Here is a 21,892-nt window from a genome sequence, read left to right on the forward strand (position 1 = left end):
GGGGATGTGGCTCAGTGGTTGAATGACCCTGAGTTCAATCCCCAGTACAAAAAAAAAAAAAAGGATAGCAAGTTTTTATATCTACTAGGATAGTGGCAGTTATTAAAAAAAAAAAAAGAGGAAGAAGAAAAAAAAACAAGAAAGAAGATGTGTATAAACAGTAAATGGGTGAACAAATGTGGTATGTCAACACAATGGAATATTATTCAGCCATAAAAAAAGTACTGACACATGATACAACATGGATAAACCTTGAAAATATTATGTTATGTTAAAGAAGCCAGACACAAAAGGCTACACTTTATACGATTAATAAGAAATATTCTGAACAAGCAACAGGGAGTCAGAAAGTAGATTAATGGTTGCTAGGGGGCTGGGGAAAGGCAGAATGAGACTGACTACTTATAGATATTGGATTTCTTTGGGGGATTAGAGAATTAGAGATGATGACTGTATAACACAATGATGTACTAAAATTATTGAATTATACACCTTAAAATGGGTAAGTTTTGGGCGTGAAATGGTAGGTCTGAGCTGGGGATATAGCTCAGAGGTAAAGTACTTGCCTAGCACGCACAAGGCCCTGGTTGGTCCCCAGCACTGCAAAAAACAAACTAATAAAACAGTAAATTTTATGTTATGTCAATTATATCTCAATGGAAAAATATTAGTTTCATAAACCACTTAAACCAGAGCAAAAGTACAAAAAACAAAAAAATGGAGAAGGCAAAAGGGGAAGACTCTTACAGCCACACATACAATTCTAACCTCCAACTCTCTTCTGAGACCAAGTTCTAGATTTACTGTAGTTCACACAAAATCATGAATTCTTTAAAATAGAAGGCCATACTTTATTCACATTGCATCCTTTCTGCACTGTATGCAGGTTCATTTGCTCATCCGTTCACCAAGTGCCAGTCATTGTGTTAAGACTGGACAACAGTGAATCAGCCCTCACCATCACAGGACTTACACACCACACTGTAAGCAGAATCCAACCCCAAACATCACAGCAACAGCGTAGCACCTATATGCTGAAAATTCTTAGTCCTCAGAAGGAAAAGGATAGGATGCTGTGAGAACACATCATGAGATTGTTATTAGCTCTGGAAAGGGTGGGGTGCCACCTTAGGAAACCTCCCTGAGGAAGTGACAAGCACACAAATATCAGAGGATGGACAAGAAGTGACTGCATCTTAAGGGTGGAGGAAGTCTTACAGCAAAGGAAGCAGCATATCTGAAGGCTCTGAGGCAGAAAGAGTCTGGGTAATATGAGGAACAGAGAAAGGTCAATGCTGTTGCACTGAAGTAAACAACTCAAATGCCTATCCATTGGTGAGTGTGTTAACAAAATGTGGTGAATCCAGAACAGAATATTATTTGGCTATAAAAAGGAATGAAGCACTATTACATGTTACAACATGGATAAACCTTGAAAAATGTGCTAAGTAAAAGAAGTTAGAAACAAAAGGCTCCATATTATATGACTCCATTAACATTAAATGTCCAAAATATGCAAATCCATAGATAGAAAACAGACGGTGCTATTGCTGTAAGAAGGGGGTTGTAAGAAGGGGAGTGTGACTGCTAATGAGTATGGAATTTTAGGGGGAAGGAATAGTAAAAATATTCCAAAATAGATTGTGGTAATTAATAGGTCACACAAAATAGTAACTAAACTAAAACCACTAAATTGCATGTGTCAAATAGGTAAATTATACAGTATATGAATTATATGTCAATAAAGCTTTTTTTAAAACAATATTTCTTTATAGCACTCTGACATTTACAGTGTTGATCAAAGTATTCACAGCAGCATAGTAACCCATAGTTCTCAGCATGAATCCCCTTTATTTGCTCAGAAGTGTAGAGTTCTCTGTTGATTCACAAATACAATGAAAATGTAGAGTACAACTTGGTCAATGTGCCAAATTAAAACCATATGACTTACAGCATGTCTGTAATCTAGCTATTCAGGAGGCTAAGGCAAGAGGATCATGAGTTCAAGGCCAGCCTGAGTAACCTATCAAGGCCCAGTCTCAAAAAAAAAAAAAAAAGACTATATGACTTTCAAACAACAATGAAAGAAAAAATAATACAGACTACAAAGCAGAAAGAACATACAAAAATATGGGTTTGCATAGTTAAGAGCATTACCACTTCATATTCAGTGATGGCTATCAGGCACACAGTGGAAGTACTCTGAGAGCTGAAGGCACAGCTATTTAACCAGCAAAAGAAACCTGAACCCACATGTTATGCAAGACCTAACTGCCACACGAGCACCAAGCATGCTAATAAAGTTCACACACCAAAGGGGGAAAAGAGCATAAAAGTCTAGACTAGACTAGAAAAACACACTGCAGAAACTTCTAGTCTTAAAGGAGATGACATTAAGCCGAATGTTCTGTTTTTCTCTTGTATGCATGTTCCAAAAAACAAAACAATAAAAAAAAAAATTCTGTTGGAAAGAATCAGAGTCTCCAAGTTGAAGTTGGTATGTTGCCAATGAATTACCGGTTTTAATCACATAGCAAAGACCAAGTCTTGCTCTATAGAGTCAGGGAAAAGAACTGACAATGATTTGGACCAGCAAGCTTAATCAGCCATTAAATCTCATGAAAGAATTAGACTGCCTCTTAAACATGCTGAAGCAGAACTAGTTTTCTATGTAGTTCCTTGGACTAAAAAGAAAAAAGTATTAATATACCAATTTCTTCAATTATTCACCATCTGATAATCCAGGTATGGTGTCATTTTGAAAAAAAAAAAAAAGAAGTAGAAGAAGAAAAATTCACTAAAGTTTCTTCCTAGATGTTTGTGAAATTCCACTCTCTTGCTAAAGAAGGAATTTAGCAAAGATAGCATGCAGGGAAGGCAAAATATTTGATAAAAGAACAACAGACAAGTTAATCATGTAAGTTTCAGAAAAACTAAAAATAAATTCAATCAATGTGAAGAACAACGGGAATGATTATCAGGAAGTAAACACAGAAGCCAAATATAAAAATTACCTTTTATTAAAGTGAGTTTCAACAAAATTGTATGTTAGTCCCAACCCCTTCAAAATAATACTCTCAGGAGAAAGCAAAAGACCTCTAAAATAACCTGGAGACAAACTAACCAAATGGAGACTAAAGAATACCACACACTAAGAGAAAAGAATCATCCTAAAACACTTGAAAGACTCTAAGAGAACTGGATGGATGCTGCAATAGTTTGAGATTATAAGAATTTTTTTTTCCAGAAAAAATATAAAGGGTTTAAGTGAAGTATGACCCAGCATGCAGTGGGCCACCTTCAAGAGAGAAAACAGCCTGCTGTCAGACTTTTTTTTAAGTAACTCCACCCCTGTCTTCAACTAATATTTTCTTCATAACCAAATAACTAAGAAACATAATTCTGAAAGGGAGTTATTGATCCTTCAAGAGTACAGTTAAAGGGATGCTAGTGGAAAAAATAAATGGTTTAGTTCCAAAACTTATTTAATCCTTATTAGCTAGGCCATCTTAGGCTATATTTCCTCCTGCATTAAATAGAGATAATTCCAGTTCTACCTCACAGGATTAATATGAGGATCAAATGAGGCAGTACATATGAAAGCACACCTTGCAAATGTCTAATCAATACTTCCTATTTTCTTTGCGTAACTAATGGCAATCTATAAGCTTTGTGTTAACATTCTTCAGTCACTACTGGTGTTTTTTTCCTCCCCAACCAAATTTCAAAACAAGGCACTAATCTTTGCACAATTTAAACCCACACCATGGAAACCTTGGCTGTCTTACTTGGATTGCAGGGCTGGCGAATTTCCACTCCAGGTGGCTAAACAGTAACAAACAAGGACTCACTGTTCATCACATCCTCACTCGCTCCGTGAATAAGTTTTTCTCCAAATTAAGTGGTTCATTTTGGACTTTTGTCTCTTCCAGTTACAAAACTTTAAAATATCCAAATACTTAAACAACAAACTTAGAGTTGAAGAGGTTTAAAAAATATTTCATCATGGGAACAAAATGCAGTACTAAGGTATAGCACTTCAAGATATTAAACCAGTGAATATCCTCTCCAATGACCCGTTCCACATCACACATATTCTAGCACTAAAAATCAAAACAATTTCCAGATTTCTGAGAATTTCCCTGTATGTTCTAAATATTTTAATAAGACACAATTCTACTGTCTGTAATTTTTAAGATTAAATGCATGCACACAGAAGGTCATCAAATATTTGCTGAAGACCTATTTACTTTTTACTACAGAACAACTAATCAACGAACAAAATAGAGCAGCAAAAAAAACAAAAACAAACCTCCAGAAAATAGCATAGCATCTTACTGTGAAGATGCTTCAGATGTTCAGAAACCAACACGTTGATTAAATCTTTTAAACACTTTAAAAGGGCTCATAAAATTCACCCTGTTAAAGCACACAATTTGACTATATATCCACAAGGCTTTACAACCATTATCACTATCTAGAACATTTTCATCATTCCCCCAAAGAAACTCCAAGCCATTAGTAGTCACTCATCATTTCAACACCCCCCAACAGTCCCTGGCAATCTATAGTCTATTTTTCATCTCTATATATTTGCCTATTTGGGACCTTTTATATAAATGGAATCATAAAATATATGAGTTTTCTAGTTTTGAGTAAATCTTCCATTTCATTATCATGTGGTTTGTTTTCTTCCTAACTAAACATGACTGTACAACATGGTAACTGTAGTTAATAACAATATACTACACACTTGAAAAACTGCTAAGAGTAGATTCTAAGTAGTTTGACTATAAAATGGTAAGTATGAGATAATACACGTTACTCTGATTTCACCATTCTGCAGTATATACTACTTCAAAACATGTAATACACTATAAATATATATGGTTTTATTTGTTGAATAAAAAAAAAATCAGGGAGGAAAGCACATACACAACATATACAACATGTATACATACACAGATACACATGTATACGTACACAGATATATATATACACACACACATATATATACACACACATATACATATACGCACCAAGAAAGATCAGGAAATTGTACTGTGGGGCTGATGGATAATAGATATAGATACAAAAAAGTACTCTGCAAATGAACACACTGTAATTTTGATTACTTTATTTCAAAATTTCTGAAAAATATGATGCAGCCTCTTGTGATTTTTAAAAAGAATCCTGGGGCTAGAGTTATGGCTGAGTGGTAGAGTGCTTGCCTCCCATAAGTAAGGCACTGGGTTCCATCCTCAGCACCACATAAAAATTAATTAATTAATTAACTGATTGACTGATTGATTAATTAAAGGTATAGATTCCATCTACAACTAAAAAATATATATATAAAAAAGAATCCTGGGGCTGGGGTCTTGGCTTAGTGGTAGATTCACATGCAGGGCCCTAGGTTCAATCCTCAGCACCACATAAAAATAAAGGTATTTAAAAAAAAAAATCCTGACCAACATTTTGACCTTTTCCATGTTACTAACCTATTACAATAAATGGTAATTACTATATTTTGCTATTGTAAAAGGACACTAAATTACTTTTAAATTTATATATAAATAAAAATCTGAAGTCACAAAAAATATATAAATAGTTGTGGTATTTAGGTGATAGGAAAATGGAGTCTTTAAAATATATTTTATTATTTTGGGGCTGGGGTTGTGGCTCAGTGGTAGCGTGCTTGCCTAGCATACGTGAGGCACTGGGTTCAATTCTCAGTACCACATACAAATAAATAAAACAAAGGTCCATCAACAACTAAAAAATATTTTTAAAAAATAAAAATAAAATATATTTTATTTTTAATTTAAAAATGTTGTCACTCTTTGAAAGGCATTTTTGATGTATATCAAAAAAGTTCATACTTAGTGTAATAAGCAGATAAAACTAAGAATTCCCTAACTTTTGATATGAATATTACTGTCATAGCTAAACTAAATGTACATGATATGGAGATGACAATGACACTAATGTATTGTTCAGTAAAAAAGATACATTGCAGAACCGCACATATGATTCTTGATATAGAAAACAAAACATCACATATAGCCAGGCATAGTGGCTCACATCTGTAAATTGCAGCAACTGGAGACTACGGCAGGAGAATCACAAGTTCAAGGCCAGCCTCAGCAATTTAGCGAGTCCCAGAGCAACTTAGCAAAACCCTGTTTCAAAATAAAAATGGGCTGGGGATGTGATTCAGTGGCTAAGTGCCCCTGGGTTCAACCCCAATACCAAAAACAAATCAATCAATAAATAGCCAAAGCTGGCTTGAAATCTGTGACCTTTCTGCCTCAGCCTCCCCAGCTGCAGAGATTAGAGGCATGCACTACCAAACTGAGCTTGCTTGCTTGATTTATTTATCCATCTACCTATCTATATCTTTAATGATACTGAAGATTGAACCCAGGGTGCTCTACCACTGAGCTACATACATCTTCAACCCTTTTTATTTTTTTTTATTTTTTTTTTTTTTATTTTTGTACCAGGGATTGAACCCAAGGCGCATTTAATACCGAGCAATATCCCCAGCCCTTTTTATTTTATTTTATTTTATTTTTTGAGACAGGGTATGGCTAAATTTCTTAGGGCCTTGCTAGGTTGCTGAGGCTGGCCTTAAACTTGCGATCCTCCTGTCTTAGCCTCCAGAGCTGCTGGGATTATAGGCATATACCACCATAACCAGCTTGCATGTAATTTTAAAAAGCTCTACAAAGATATTCACCAAACTGTTAAGAATGGTTATTCCTGGAGAATGACTGGAAAGATTTTTTTAATTCACTTTTTATTCTATATATTTCTGCATTATGTATTTATTTCATAGTAAACGTACTTTCACAACATTTCAATCACCAATTTTTACAAGTATTTAAATGTACCATCAGTTTACATTATTTTACTCTTTTCATGCATTAAATTCAACACTTGGGAGAGAAGGATAGGGAAAAAGTTATCAACAGGTACTAAGTTAAAGTCAGGAGTAAGAAGTTCTGGTGCGCTATTATACAGTAGGGTGACTAGAGATAATGATAATGCACTGTATATTTCTAAAAGCTGTAAGAAGGGATTGTGAAGTTTTTACTATAAGGAAGTGATAAATATTGGAAAGATGATTTTACCCCAATTTAAACATCATATAATATATACACATAAGGAAACATCACATGATATCCCAGAAATATGTACAATTTTTGTTTTTACATATCAGTTAAAAAATACATTTCATTTAAAGTTTTAAAAAATGCAATACTTTCACAAGGCATCAGAATAAAAGCACTTTCTAAGAAGAGAGTAAAGGAGAAAGAACTCAGAGCTGAACTAGGTTTTGGGAAATGTCTAGATTAGGAGGGAGAGAGGGACAGGATGTGATCCCATAAAGATATCTCTGAAGAACTTAGAACATGGTATGTCATGGAATCAAAAATGAGAGGCCAGACACAGTGGCACACATCTGTAATTCCAGTGACCCAAGAGGCTGAGGCAGGAGGATCACATGTTCAATGCCAGCCTCAGCAATTTAGCAAGGCCTTACGCAACTCAACAAGACCCTATCTTGAAATTTATAAAAGGCTGGGAATACGGCTCCGTGGTTAAGTGCCCTGGATTCAACTCCAGTATCAAAAAAATTTTTTTCAACACTTTTATGTATAAATTATTAATGATCAGATCCAAAGGAAAAATTGAACATGGCAGCAAATATCAATAGATTATATATGGCTTCCAAAAACATGATAGTTTTTTTTTTTTTTAAGATGTTGATGGACCTTTATTTTATTTATTTATATGTGGTGCTAAGAATCGAACCCAATGCTTCACGCATGCTAGGCAAGCGCTCTACCACTGAGCCACAACCCCAGCCCCCATGATAGGTTTTTTATAGCATCCTACTTAGAATATAACCCAGAGGACACATTCAGGTGGTACCCTGAAATAGCTGGGATGAAAAGTTTATTGTATAATATGTATATTATATATTGAACTCACCAAAAAGGGGCTCTGGGACCCACTTGGTACATCAAACACAAGTGAAAGCAAGAAAAGGTTAAGAATGTTACCTTTTCCAAAATGAACTTGTTTAAATATGGCATGTAACCCTGGTTGGAGACAGGCCCTTCATCATCATCCCTGAAGTGCTCCTCAAGGGCAACAGGATCATGTGGAACCTTCAGAACTGTGCACAAGTTATGGGAAAGGACCTAAGGGAAAAAAAATAGTAGTTTAAAAGCACCCACTAAATCACTATGTGACACCTCCATTGTATGAACACAACACACAGTTCCCTGCCCTAGGCAGAGAAAGACCAAGAATATACCAGCAAGCCAGGCACAATGGCATACACTTGTAATCCCAGCAACTCAGGAATGACTGAGGCAGGAGGACCGAAAATTCAAGGCCAGCCTCAGCAATTTAGCAAAGCCCTAAGCAACCAAAATAGAACATTTTTTTTTTAAAGGGGGCTAAGGATGTGGCTCAGTGTCCCCTGGGTTCAATTGTCAGTACCAAAAAGAGAAAGAATAAAGCAGCAAACTCAAGGTAAGTACTGCTCAGCTGCTAGCCCCCTACTTATTACACATGAATCTCTCTCATTCCTCCCCAGTTTTGGTTTACCTCAAGCAAGTCTATTTTACATTCCTATATTAGCCAGGCTCCATGCAAGGTCTATGAATACAATTCTCCTTATTGTCTTTTATAAACATTAAAAAGAAAGGGAGGAGGTAAATGGTGTTCAAAATTATGTAGATCAGCATAAGTCAAATAGAGTTTATTTAGAGAAGGAATTGGATACTGGGCAGATATAGTCAGGTGTTCTGAATAAGGAAGCTGAGCTGGACAAATCACAACTTCTCTGGGCTTCAGTTTGTTCATATATTCAACAGAAAGAACAATTAATATACAAATATACCAAATACTAACTTGTAATCTGTTAAGTGTCCAAATATCTCTAAAATTCTATGTCTCTAGGCCAAGTTTCAGCAAAAGCACAAAAGAACACAAATATAAAAGAAAGAAATCAAGAGTGTGGTTTAGAAATAGAAAAATATCTCAGGTATGGTGATTACCAGAGATAGAGCAGGGGAAAAGGGTGAGGAAAAAAAGGCAGCTGGATTTGATCAGTTCATTCTGTATGCATGTATGCAAATATCACACCAAACCCCTTTAATATGGACAATTAATATGTTTTAATAAAAATCTCTGAAGCCACTAAACTGGTTGAAAAACACTTTGTAGAACATTTGCTTTCTACAGCAAAAATCGTAAGACTACTACTGGTCTTGCAATAACCTAAGTGCATACTTCAACGTTCAGGCAGTAGGATTAACAGTTTGAGCTATCTCATGAAATTCTACTTAATGAAAATTTAAAAACAAAACTTAAGTCCCTTCCATTTCATTTGTACATTCTAAACAGGTCAAATTACATATGTAAGGCTACAATGTCTTTAACCGAGAAATTTCCTAGATGTCAAATCCCATGTCAAATCCCAGATTAAAATATACCCTATTTTTCTCAGTATTACATATTTAACTACTTAAGAAGCCACATTCATCTCAGTAAACACTTTCAATTCCATGAAGCAAGTCATTCTTTTCTGCATATACATATTTCAGTACAATTTTTAAAGATTAAAAATTTTAATCTATAAAAAGAACATTTGAATACCTTTTTTCTAAATTGTTTTTGTTTCTCAAACCTTCGTTTAGGTGCACATCCTTTTCTACATGCTCTACTGGTTTTAAGGAAGTAAATAAAGTAAAGGAAGTAAATTTACCACTTATTATAAATGTAGTAATGAAGACTTTTCTCAGTCCCTACAAAGCAGGTTGTGTTTGCCAGTAGAACACATGAAAAGAGCCCCATAAGGATTTTAATGAAGAATCTTGAGCCACAGTCAACAAAATCCTAAAAAGGTACATATTTTTTTCCCTCTCTATTTACCTAGTAAAACCTCTCTGGTAATTACCTGCCCCTAAGAGGTTTTGTGGAGATCAATTTCAAGAATGTAAAGTGCTTAAAAATTGTAAAGTACTATTGGAAATATAAGTTTTAGAGAAATGAAGAGCATATTTCTCAGCTGAAGATAAAAGGTCATTCAAATTATAAAATCATCTGGGACTTTACTAAGTAAAAATTCCCAACCACTGGCTAATCTATGTTACATTCATAAAACATTAAAAACCATAAGGAAGCTGGCTATATACTGATATGAAAAGATCCCCAAGATTAATTATGAGAATATATAGTATGCCATCTTTTGTGTAAAGAAAAAGGAGGAAAAGTAAATTGTGGAAGGAGTTATAAAAAAAAAAAAAAGAAAGAAACTTAACTGCAAGGAGAAGGCCTTAATTGATGGGAAACCAGAGGTAAAGACAACTTTTCACTGCATCTCCCCATCTTATTCAAAAAAATTACATATTAAAGAATGCTCTACCTAGGCTGGGGGTATAGTCCAGTGTTCAGCATGAACAAGACCCTGACCTAATCTCCAGCATAGCCCCCCACCTCCAAAAAAGTACTACCTGTTTAAAAAAAAAAAAAAAAAAAAAACTAACCAGGTACAGTGGTGCATACCTGTAATCCCAGATGCTCAGGAGGCTGAAGCAGCAGGATCTCAAGTTCAAAGTCAGCCTCAACAATTTAGCAAGGCCCTAAGTAATTTAGACAGACCCTCTCTCAGAACAATTTGGGCTGGGGATTTGGCTCAGTGGTTAAATGCCTCTGGGTTCATTCGCAGTACTAAAAATAAATAGATTTTTAAAAAACTGAACATATATATTTTTAATCAGCCTGCCAAGGATCACATAGCCAAATCTATGTATCTTCACAGTCTATTCTTCTACAATAACTTACTCCCTAAAGACAAAGTATAAAAGGAAGGCATAATCCACAACAATGTGCCATAATTAATGGATAAGTGAGATCTAAGGGCAACACATGAGTTTGAGAGAAATAGAAGAGAGATGTAATCTAGGGCTGTAAGGACAGCTTTTGGACAGGAATAGAGGCAACTGACCAGAAAGGGGGATAAAATGAGAAAAGTAGTTGTTTAAGGCAAAGTTCTCAGGAAACAAAAAGAAAACAACAATTTCTCCACAATTACCCTGTCCTCTGCCTTTGGGCTTCACAGATGCTCCAACTAAAGTCCTGGCAGGACCCTTGGATGCCATGTTGTCACAGTTCTCTTAAATAGAGAGTACTAGCTCGAAGAGTTAAATATATTTTTCTTGACTACAGTTAATGAGCAGAGCTGAGATCAGAACTTAGGTTTTACAATCCCTAATCCACACTCTCTAGTAATAAGGAATGTAATGCTTTCAGTTCTCCAAAGTCAATAGCAAGGCTCTCTGTAGCTGGAGGTGATTAATTTGATTCAATGATCCCACTAAAGAAGATTCAAATTTGAACTCTAGACTTCAGCACTGGGCAATTAAACAGTATTCTTGCTAAATACAAGGATGGCTGAATTCAGTTATAATTTTCTTAATCACATTTACTTGCAATCTGTGGGGAGGCAGCACATATAGTAACAAGCACCCTAGAGGAAAAGACCTGAAATCCTGTCCTGGCACAACTATGGACCACCACATATGCTCTATATGCTCACTATAAAATGAGGAGTTGGGCTATGTCCAAGATTTGGAGGAAAAAAAGCTCAACCTTTAACTGTCAACCCAAACTCAATTCAGGAGAAATGCAGAGCACTATAATTAAGATGAGTAGTCCAGCTTTGTTATAGCTTTTATCAGTAGGCCTAGAAAAAGGAAGTAGTCTTTAAACAAAATAACAAATTGAATGAGATAAAAAGAGAAACAAAATTAGTGTGTTATCTTTAAAACTTTTTACCAGATATTTATAAGCCTAGACAGAATCTCAGGTTTTTTAAATTAAAAAAAAAAAAAAGTACAAAGAAACCAAAATTTTGATGGCCAGAATTTAAATGAATAAGTTCCATAAGCTTATACCTGCAACCTGTGCTTTTTAGAGTAGACTCACACCATCAGAGTTTATGAGTTGTAAAACTGGGATTAGATGCAATTTTCTCACTCTGGTATCCTTTCCATGCTGTGCTACCTTAGTTCTCTGGAAAAACAGCCCCAACCCACACAAACATGACTCTGAATAGGCAAGCACATTATGTCCAAATTGCTGGAGGGGCTGGGGCTACCCCAGTTCCATCCGTTGCTTTCCCAGCACCCAAAAAGATGACTGGTACTCTTCAGCAGAGCCAAGTTAAATCCTGTGTTAAAGAACTACACGCACATTGGGCAAGGTGGTGCATGCCTCTTGGGAGGCTGAGGCAGAAGGATCATGAGTTCAAAGCCAGACTCAGCAAAAGCAAGGTGCTAAGCAACTCAGTGAGACCCTGTCTCTAAATAAAATACAAAATGGGGCTAGGAATGTGGCTCCGTGGTCCAGTGCCCCTGAGTTCAATCCCCAGTAAACCACCCCCACCCCACCCAGCCAAAAAAAAAAAAAAAAGAACTACTCACGCCTAAAAATCTATAGAATACCACACCATTTTTTTCTCTGGGAGCCCTTGACTCCCAACACCAGCCTCTGGCAATAGCCCTTTCCCCAAATGAGGAAGCCAGAAAAACAGATCAAGACAAAAGCAATCAGAAAGAAAGAGGACTATGAGTTCTTAATTTGTAAAAGGACTGCCACTAAATCACTGTAATCAGGGTGTTTGCAAGTTTCTTTAAAAAGCTGAACTTTTCCCACTTTAAATGCCTGTTCTTCCAAAGGCCATTCTTCCAGCACCCACATGATTTCTAAGCAATTTTGCTCATTCCCCTGATTTGAAGAATAAACTATTGTTACACAATAAAGATCCATATCCACGCCAGAAACTCATCTCTCCCATTCCTTCAATGGCAGTCTAGTGTTGCCCTTGCAGGGCCTCTGCTGACAAGAGATGACTAACTGGCTGCATGAGCCCTCCTACTGTGGTCTGCTGTTGTTCAGTGGTTTGCCATTTACCCTTTTTAAGCATTTTGCCCTGCTCTCATGAAAATGAAATCAAGGATAGTAAATGACTAAATAGTGTTTTAACACACATGAGCTTAATGTTCACCCTCCTACCTCCCAAAGATGTCGAGATTTTAAAAGGTTCTTTGAAATGTGCCCCCCAGTCACATCGTTTCCCTGTACAGGATGTGTGTAATGGGCAAGATTTAACACTGAAAAAATGGGTGTGGGGATCTCTATTCCAACACACTTATCTGAACTAACACAATTCTGTAGAATTATGTTTACAATTCATAACGGACAATCTTTTTTTAAAATACAAAAAGTCCTCTCGATTTACAAAATTTGAAGCTAATGGCAAATTACCAAAAAATTATTCCTAACAATGAGCCAGAATGACCAATTTCCTACCACTGCTATGCCCAGCAGTAGGAGCATTGTCTACTAGAAGTCCTACCCCTTTCCACATGGAGTCATTTCCCACCTTCCTGACAACATCCTTTAGTCCTGCTTGTCACTGCTTACATTTTGCTTGCTTCCTCTTAAATTACATTTACTCTACTCATCCTCAAAAATCTCAAAGTCACTGTTACACTGCCCTATCTCAATCCCTGAATGTTAATCAATTATCATCCTAGACAATTAACAAATAAATCTTCAAGTGCTGCTTACATCATGTTATCTCCTCGACTAAAGTCATCAAAAGCCTATAGAAGTAGACGCTAAGAAAGTATCTGAGCTTCATGTTTAAGTCAATCCACATGCCAGCTCCCTTTACCTTTCTATCCTTCAGTTTTTCCTTCCCCTCTGCACCAACAGTACAAATCTAGTCAAACAAGCTTCCTCATTAAACCCCAAGCAAACCCTGTACCATGCCACTTCCTCTGCTGGGTCCTGAGCAAGGGCTCCATTTCTGCCTCACATACATGCCTTCTCACTCTGAATCCTTCACCACTCAAAACCAAAAGGGTCTCTCCCTACTGTGTTTCCCAAGCCATCTGTACGTCTTGTGTTGTACTTCCACACGTGAGAGTCAAATCCCTAAGACTAAGCCATTGTTGCATGCTCACAGCCCCTAGCATCCTGTACAGTATCCTTAAGGCTTTTAATAAATGCTAAATCAGTTCTTTCTCCTTACCTCACAGACAAAAAAGACCAGGGCCAGGGACTAGAACTCTGTCTGCTCCACAGTGATGCCCTTCTGCCTAGTCATATCCTTCAGGATTAGGTGATTCTCATAACCTCAAGGAAAACTTCACTAACCCACCTGGCCCAATAAACTCAGCATTTAATTCTGTTTCTTACACTAGTGGTATCTCAAATACCTAAATGCAGTTTGGTGAGGAAAGAAACTCTACCTACTCTTTTTCTTCTGTATCCTAAAGAACATAGAGCATGGGTTTAAGGAGGACTCAGTAGAAACATGATACTTACAGACAGATTAAGGTAGGGTATCTCATCCAAAACCATCTGTTGTGTTGTTGTCCATGGAGTATATGCCACTGAACTGGATTACATTCTAACTGAACCTTTTTTTTTTTTTTTTTGGTACTGGGGATTGAACTCATGGGTACTCGACCACCGAGCCACATCTCCAGCCCCATTTTGTATTTTATTTAGAGACAGGGTCTCAGTGAGTTGCTTAGCACCTCTCTTTTGCTGAGGCTGGCTGTGAACTCAAGATCCTCTTGCCTTAGCTTCCCAAGCCACTGGGATTACAGGCATATGCCACCACTGAATCACTTTAATTAAATCATTTTAGACATCATCAACTTGTCCTCTTCAGAACTGAACAGAAAATACTGGCAAATTTAATCACATAAAAATTTTAGTTTATTTTTAAGAAAGATACAGGTTCCAGCAAAGTGGCACATGCCTATAATCCCAGTAATTTGGGGAGCTGAGGCAGGATCACAAGTTCAAGACCAGCCTCAACAACTTAGAGAGACCCTAGGCAACTTAGCAAGACCCCGTCTCAAAAAAATAAAAGGGGGCTAAGGGTGTAGCTCAGTGGTTAAGCACCCCTAAATTCAATCCCCAGTACCCACCCCCAAAAAGATACATAAACAAAAAAGGATAAAAGCTCTGGGTAGGGGTTGTGGCTCAGCAGTAGAGCGCTCGTTTAGCACGTGTGAGGCCCTGGGTTCAATCCTCAGCACCACATAAAAATAAATAAATAAAATAAAGGCATTGTGTCCAACTACAACTAAAAAAATATATATTAAAAAAAGGATAAGAGCTTCAATACTCAAATCACTCTAGAAATCAAGGGGAAGGGAATCATTATCTGAAATCAATTTCCATGCACATATGAATTTACTGGGATGAACCCAACTACCATGTATATCCATAAAGCTCTAAAAAAAAAAAAAAGAGAGAGAGAGGGAATTCCCAAATACGAAAAAAAAAAAAATTGATTCATTATACTAGCCACATTTCAAGTACTCAACATTCACACGCAGCTAGTGGCTATCCTTTTGGACAGAGAAACCACAATACATTTCCATCTATGGGACAGTGACCCTAAGACAGTCTTGAACATATTTTCTGTGAGGAAATAATTTTATTTTTGGCCTTCCCCCAACAATCTAGCATAACTGCTTCCACCATAAGTAGCAATCATTGCTCTAAAATGATTCATCTCCAATACATTCTCCCTCTAGTTTAACTTAAGCACTTTAAAAAAATTGGAAAAATACCTTACTCATATCTAAATATATAACTAAATGAAAATTAACTTTCAGAAAAGAAGCTGAAAATGACCCATTTGCCTAAGACAAGCTATAAAACTGAGCCTGCAGATTTGTTTTGTTTGACCAGTAGTTTTGTTGTTTTTAATTGAATTTGTGTCAAATATTAACAAATAGATTATCTTTTAAAAATTTTTAAAAAGAAAGAAAGAAAGGAAAGGAATTGCTGCCCAGCTAAAATGGTAGATAGATGACAGCCTTGAGCTACCTTCAGAGTCCGCAGCCAACAGTTGAGCATCACTAATCCCCAACATGGTACTCCCCTAACAGGCAGCCTGCACCACAGCTCCTGGTATTGCCAAGAACTGTAGTATGGTTTGACAGCTGCTTTTCCCAATCCTGCTTATTCTCACATATCCATAGGAGTTTCTTCCCCAATGACATTTTTTTACTCCTAACACTGTCTCAGCATCCATTTCCTAGAGAAGCCAAGCTGGGACACACACCTTCTAGCCAAGTCATTCTCCCAGGTTTCTGGCACTTGGTAGTCTAGTTCACCCAGTCCTCTTGGACTTTTTTTTTTTTTTTTTTTTTAAGTACCAGGAATTGAACCCAAGGGTGCTTAACTCCTGAGCCACATCGCCAGCCCTTTTTATTTTTTATTCTTTATTTTGAGACAGGGTCTCGCTAAATTGCTGAAGGTGGCTTTGAACTTGCAATCCTACTGCCTCATCCTCCCAATCTTCTGGGATTACAGGTGTGTGCCACCATGTCCATCCTCTTAAGATATTTTTGATGCTATGATGTTCTTCAAAGATGCCATGTTAACAACAACAAAAAATTCTTCAAAGATGCCTTTAAGGGATTACATCCTACTCCTTTCCCCTTCCCAATCTGTGAACATTTCCTGAAACCTAGTTTTCAGATCTGAATTCTTTCTTTCTTCTTAGAAAGGGTTTTTTTATTCTGAAAACTTTAAGTCATCTGCATTCTAATGACTCTCCTATCTCTTTCTGATCTTGACCTCTGAAACAAGCACTGGTTTACATCACTAACCAATACTAGAGATTTCCATTCTAAATCTGTCTCACATCCAAAACCAAAGGATAACTCACTTTTTTCCCCAAAACAGGTATGCCTCCCTGATTCCAACTTTAGTATCACCATTCCCTTAACAATAAAACTATAAAATCTCTTAGTCTTGTACCTCCTTTTTTTAGTTTTCCCTCTTTCTGGATCTAATACAGCCCCAGCCAATGACAACTTCTCTCTCTACTGAGGGAGCTCTCTGTAAAAGATACTGCTGCACATTTTTTCCTTCCCAGAGTGACTAACAGAGTGATAAACATCTTCAAATTCATATGCTATTTCATGGATCAATTTTCTTCAACATCAATTTTGGTAAGAAATAAGTAAATATAATTTCTGTTGTCACACATTAAAGTTGTGCATTCTATCCATGCAAGCTTATCCACTGTTATACATATGGCCCCCACCTTATCCACTAGGATATGTTCCAAGACTCCCCCAAGAGAATGCCTGAAACCTCGGATGGTACCAAACCCTGTATGTATCTTTTCCTTAAAAAAAAATACCTATTATAAAATTTAAAATAAATTAGGCATTTTAACAACATACTATAATAAAAGTTATTTAAAATTTATGGCTGTGTGTGATGGCACATGCCTGTAATCTTAGCATCTCAGAAGACTGAGGAAGTTGAGGTAGGAAAATCACAAGTTCAAAGCCAGTCCCAGCAACTTAGCGAGGCCATAGCAATTTAGCAAAATTAAAATTAAAAATTTTTACTAAAATTTAAGAAATTTTTTTGGGCTGGGGATGTGGCTCAAGCGGTAGTGCGCTCACCTCGCATGCGCAGGGCACTGGGTTCAATCCTCAGCACCACATAAAAATAAAAAATAAAGATATTGTGTCCACCTAAAAAAAACTAAAAAATAAATATTAAAAAAAATTAAGAAATTTTTAAAGGGCTGGGGATGTGGTTCAGTGGTTAAGTGCCCCTTGGTTCAATCCCCAGTATTAAAAATAATTAAATAAATATAAACCTTATGAATTATTTCTGGAATCTTCCATTTGATATTTTTGGACCACAGTTCAGAACCAAGGATAAGAGGAGAACTTCTGTATGTCTTACCAATCCCATTTAATAGATAAGCTTTTTTGGTGGTGGTACTGGAGATTGAACAATTGAACCCAGGAGCACTCTACCACTAAGCTACATCCCATCCCTTCGTTATTTATTTTTTCAATTTTGAGACAGGGTCTCACTAAATTGCCCAGGCTGCCCTTGAATTTGCAATCCTCCTGCCTTGGCCTCCTTAGTAAGATGGTATGATAGGTACACACCAGAGCACTTAATATTAAAATACAAGAAAGAAAGTTTCCCAAAGTCACCCAGGTAAAGGACCTCAGAATTCCAATCTAATCCAATCTATTAACAGTCTATTGTCCTGTTACCAAACAGTATTTCTCACATCATCAATGAGACCTGAGTCAGCTACCCAGCAGCTCCAGCTCTCAACTCCAGTGTAATCTCCAGCTATCTGGCTGAGAATCCATTACCCTATCAACAGAAAGAAGATGGGGATATGCTTCCTGGAAAGCAGATAGTGTCCCCTCCTCCCAAAGCTGCCTTTTCAGTGAAGTGTAATATCACTCAGCATTGTCCCTATGCCCAGAGCAACTTTTATAACAACGAGTGTCACTTCTGGCTGGTACACCATGCTCATACATACCACTCTTCTGGTCCAAATTACATACTGTAAAACTAATTTTTCTTAAAGAATCAAAGAGTGCACAAGGCATAGAAAAGACTAAAGATGAAAAAAAATAGTTTTTTTAATATTACAGAAATCTACTTCTTAATCACAATATCCCCTTAAATGAAATTCAAGTATATGCAGATTTCCTCTGAAACACTTTTCCCTCAATTGCTGAGAAATGCAGTTTCAAGTACACAAAGATTAGGAGTAAAAAGAGGAATGCAAAACTGTGGCACACGTCTATAATCCTAGCTATTCAGGAGGCTGAGACAGGAGGCAAGAGGACCGATAGAGCCCAGGAGTTCAAAGACAACCTGGGCAACATAACAAGTCCCTGTTTCAAAAAAAATAAAAATAAAAAAATAAGAACTTGGATGTGAGAAGAGAAGAAGAAAATAAGGCAGAAGGTAGAGAAGAAAGTCCTTTATCTTATGAAATGCAGCCTTGGGGAAGGTAAAGGAAGCTGAGGCAAAGGGCTACCCTATGCTCAGGCTGTGGGAAGGGAGGGAACACTGACATGCAAAAGAGGGAGTGAGAAGACAAATAGAAGTTCTCTGTTGAGTTTTGATCTGCTAATTATCACTGATGGCAGAAAGGTCCTGTAAATCCATAACACTAGGAGGGAATGAGAAGTACATAATTAGCGATGGCAAATGCAGCAAGTGGGAAAAAGCCACCCAAAGCCTCTCTCTCCCATCTCTAGGTCCATTACCTGTACCTCTGACTATGGTCAAACCCAAAGGAAATACAAAGAGGGAATCAGAGAAGTTTAGAGATCTGGATCATAAGATCAGAAATGCACTGGCTAACCAGACACAGTGGCACACATCTGTAATCCCAGAGGCTCAGGGGAGACTGTAAGTAAATAAAGGCCCAACAACAACTAAAAAAAAAATTTCAAGACCAGCCTCAGCAATTTAGCAAGCCCCTAAGCATCTTAGCAAGATCCTGTCTCAAAAAATAAAAAAAGGACTTGGGATGGAAAGAAAAGAAAAGAAAGCAAGCAAGAAAGAAGAAATGCATTAGCTATTAAGATGAAGGGCCAGCCAGGCATGAAGGCGAAGACCTGTAATCCCAGAGACTCAGGAGGCTGAGACAGGATTATTGCAAATTCAAAGCCAGCCTCTACAAAAAGTGAGGCACTAAGCAACTCAGTGAGACCTTGTCTCTAAATAAAATTCAAAATAGGACTGGGATGTGGCTCAGTGGTTAAGTGCCCCTGAGTTCAATCCCTGGTACCAAAAAAAAAAAAAAAAGAGAGAGAGAGAGAGATAAAGGGCCAACACCAAAAAAAGTGCTTCATGGTCTACATGTTATCTTTAATAAGACACAAATTTACATATATTTCCAAAATAAACCCAAAATTTTCCAAGTTATCTCACTGAAAAGCTTCTAGCTAGCAAGAAACAGAAAACAGAAATATCACCATTTTTAAGATTTTTAAATGCCTGATGGGCTGCATACTTTGGGTGAAATGTGAAAAATATTTACAAAGATTTTATTAGTTTACTCATCACTCTGATCCCCTGACCCCATTTTTTGTTTGAGTGCTGGAGTTGAACTCAGGGACACTTCACCACTGGGCTACATCCCCAGCCTCCTAACCCTTTTTATTTTAAGACAGGGTATCACTAAATTTGCCCAGGCTGCCCTTCACCTTGAAATCCTCCTGCCTCAGTCTCCCAAGTCACTAGAATTACAATCATGTGCCACCACACTTGTCTAACCCATTTTTTAAATAAGATTTTCTTATTCCTAAACAGAAACAACTTTTACCACAGGGGTTAACAGAAACATAACACAAAAGATTAGAGAAAAAAATGTACATGCCAAATTCATAAGAATTAACCATGTCTTTGTACATTGTGTTCCACACAATAAAAGCCCTTTTTACAATTTACTTCCCTTATATTTTTAGCTGACTACTGGCCTCACTCAATTACTTTTGTAACTAGCAAAGTTAAAACTTTTAAGGCAAAATGCCACCATGGGAACAGAATACAAGATATTATTCAAATATATGCAAACCAATTATAAGATAATGAATAAAAAAGATTTAATTGAGGGTTGGAGTTATGGCTCATTGGAAGAGCACTTGCCTAGCATGTGTGAGGCACTGAGTTCGATTCTCAGTACTGCATATAAGTAAATAAAGGTCGAACAACAACTAAAAAAAAAATATTTAAAAAACCAATTTAGCTGAGGGGCTGGAGCTGTGGCTTAGTGGCAGAGTGCTTGCTTAACATGTGTGAAGCACTGGGTTTGTTCCTTAGCACCACATTAAAAAACAAAACCAAACAAAAATAAATAAATAAATAAATAACAGTGAAGGCATTCTGTCAAAAAAAAAAAAAAAAGAAAAAGATTTTATTGAAAAACTATCATTAAGAAAATAATATAGGGCTGGGGTTGTAGCTCAGTTGGTAGCCCATTTGCCTTGCATGTGTGAGGCCCTGGGTTCGATCCTCAGCACCACATAAAGACAAATAAATAAAATAAAGGTATTGTGTTTGTCTACAACTAAAAAAACTTAAAAGAAAATAATAAAGCCTCAAACTACCCACATTGTTCCTCTAAAAATTGTTTCCATTTAGATCCTCACTAGTTGTAAGCCTTTTAACACCAGAAAGGTACAATTTTTTTAAAAAAGCTGTTTCTAAAACCAGGATAAAAATGCAGAGCCAATAAGTTTATTTCAAGACACTTCCAGCCCTGACATGTAATTCACATTCCAACCACAATTGCAAAGTAAAGTTATAAGTTGCAAAAATATCACTAGAGTTTGCCATATTTAAGATGAAAACACTAACTATAAGAGAATTAACTTTAAGGCACATTGTGATCTCTGGAAGGAATATAAGAAAATGAAAATAATATTTACCCCCAAAGGGCAGGGACTAGTGTGGCTAAGGATTAGGAGAAACTTACTTTCCATTTTTGTAAATGCCCTTTTGAATGTTTTGAATTTTAAACCATGTGTATATATGAACTGTTCAAAAAGTTCCTTTTAAATATATATTTGTTTAAATAATAACTTTCATTATTCTATCTTCATGGAATTACATGTATTTCTAAGTGACATTGGAGATTTACTCTCAGCAATATCACTGAAGTACTAAATAATATGAAGATAATTTTTAAAGAGCAGAAAAAATAATTATTGCCTCTACTTCAAATAATATAACCTATACCTATTCCCATTATGACTGTTGCAGACTTATATCATAACCTAAAAGGAACAACATCTGTCCCTCCATAAAAAAAAATATTAAAAATGTATAGTTGGGTGCAGTGGTACACACTTGCAATCCCACCTACTCAGGAGGCTGACACAGGAGGATCTTAAGTTCAGGGCCAGCCTGGACAACTCAGCCAGATCCTATCTCAAAATAAAAATATAAAAGGCTGGGGGACTGGGTATGTAGCTCAATGCTT

The 21,892-nt window shown here is 36.7% G+C and overlaps 1 protein-coding gene across 1 annotated transcript in view; it reads right to left on the reverse strand.

Annotated features, from left to right (window-relative positions):
* Swap70 (switching B cell complex subunit SWAP70) overlaps positions 1-21,892 on the reverse strand; it is a 69,586-nt gene that overhangs the window by 43,513 nt on the left and 4,181 nt on the right. The window contains exon 2 of the mRNA XM_046438171.1: positions 8,073-8,213. Within this exon, the coding sequence (XP_046294127.1) occupies positions 8,073-8,213 (141 nt within the window). The remainder of the gene's footprint in view (positions 1-8,072; positions 8,214-21,892) is intronic.

Source organism: Marmota monax, unplaced genomic scaffold (assembly GCF_021218885.2).
Source record: "Marmota monax isolate L192 unplaced genomic scaffold, Marmota_monax_Labrador192_F-V1.1 WCK01_AAM20220418_F8-fsc00061, whole genome shotgun sequence".
NCBI classification, from domain to species: domain Eukaryota; kingdom Metazoa; phylum Chordata; class Mammalia; order Rodentia; family Sciuridae; genus Marmota; species Marmota monax.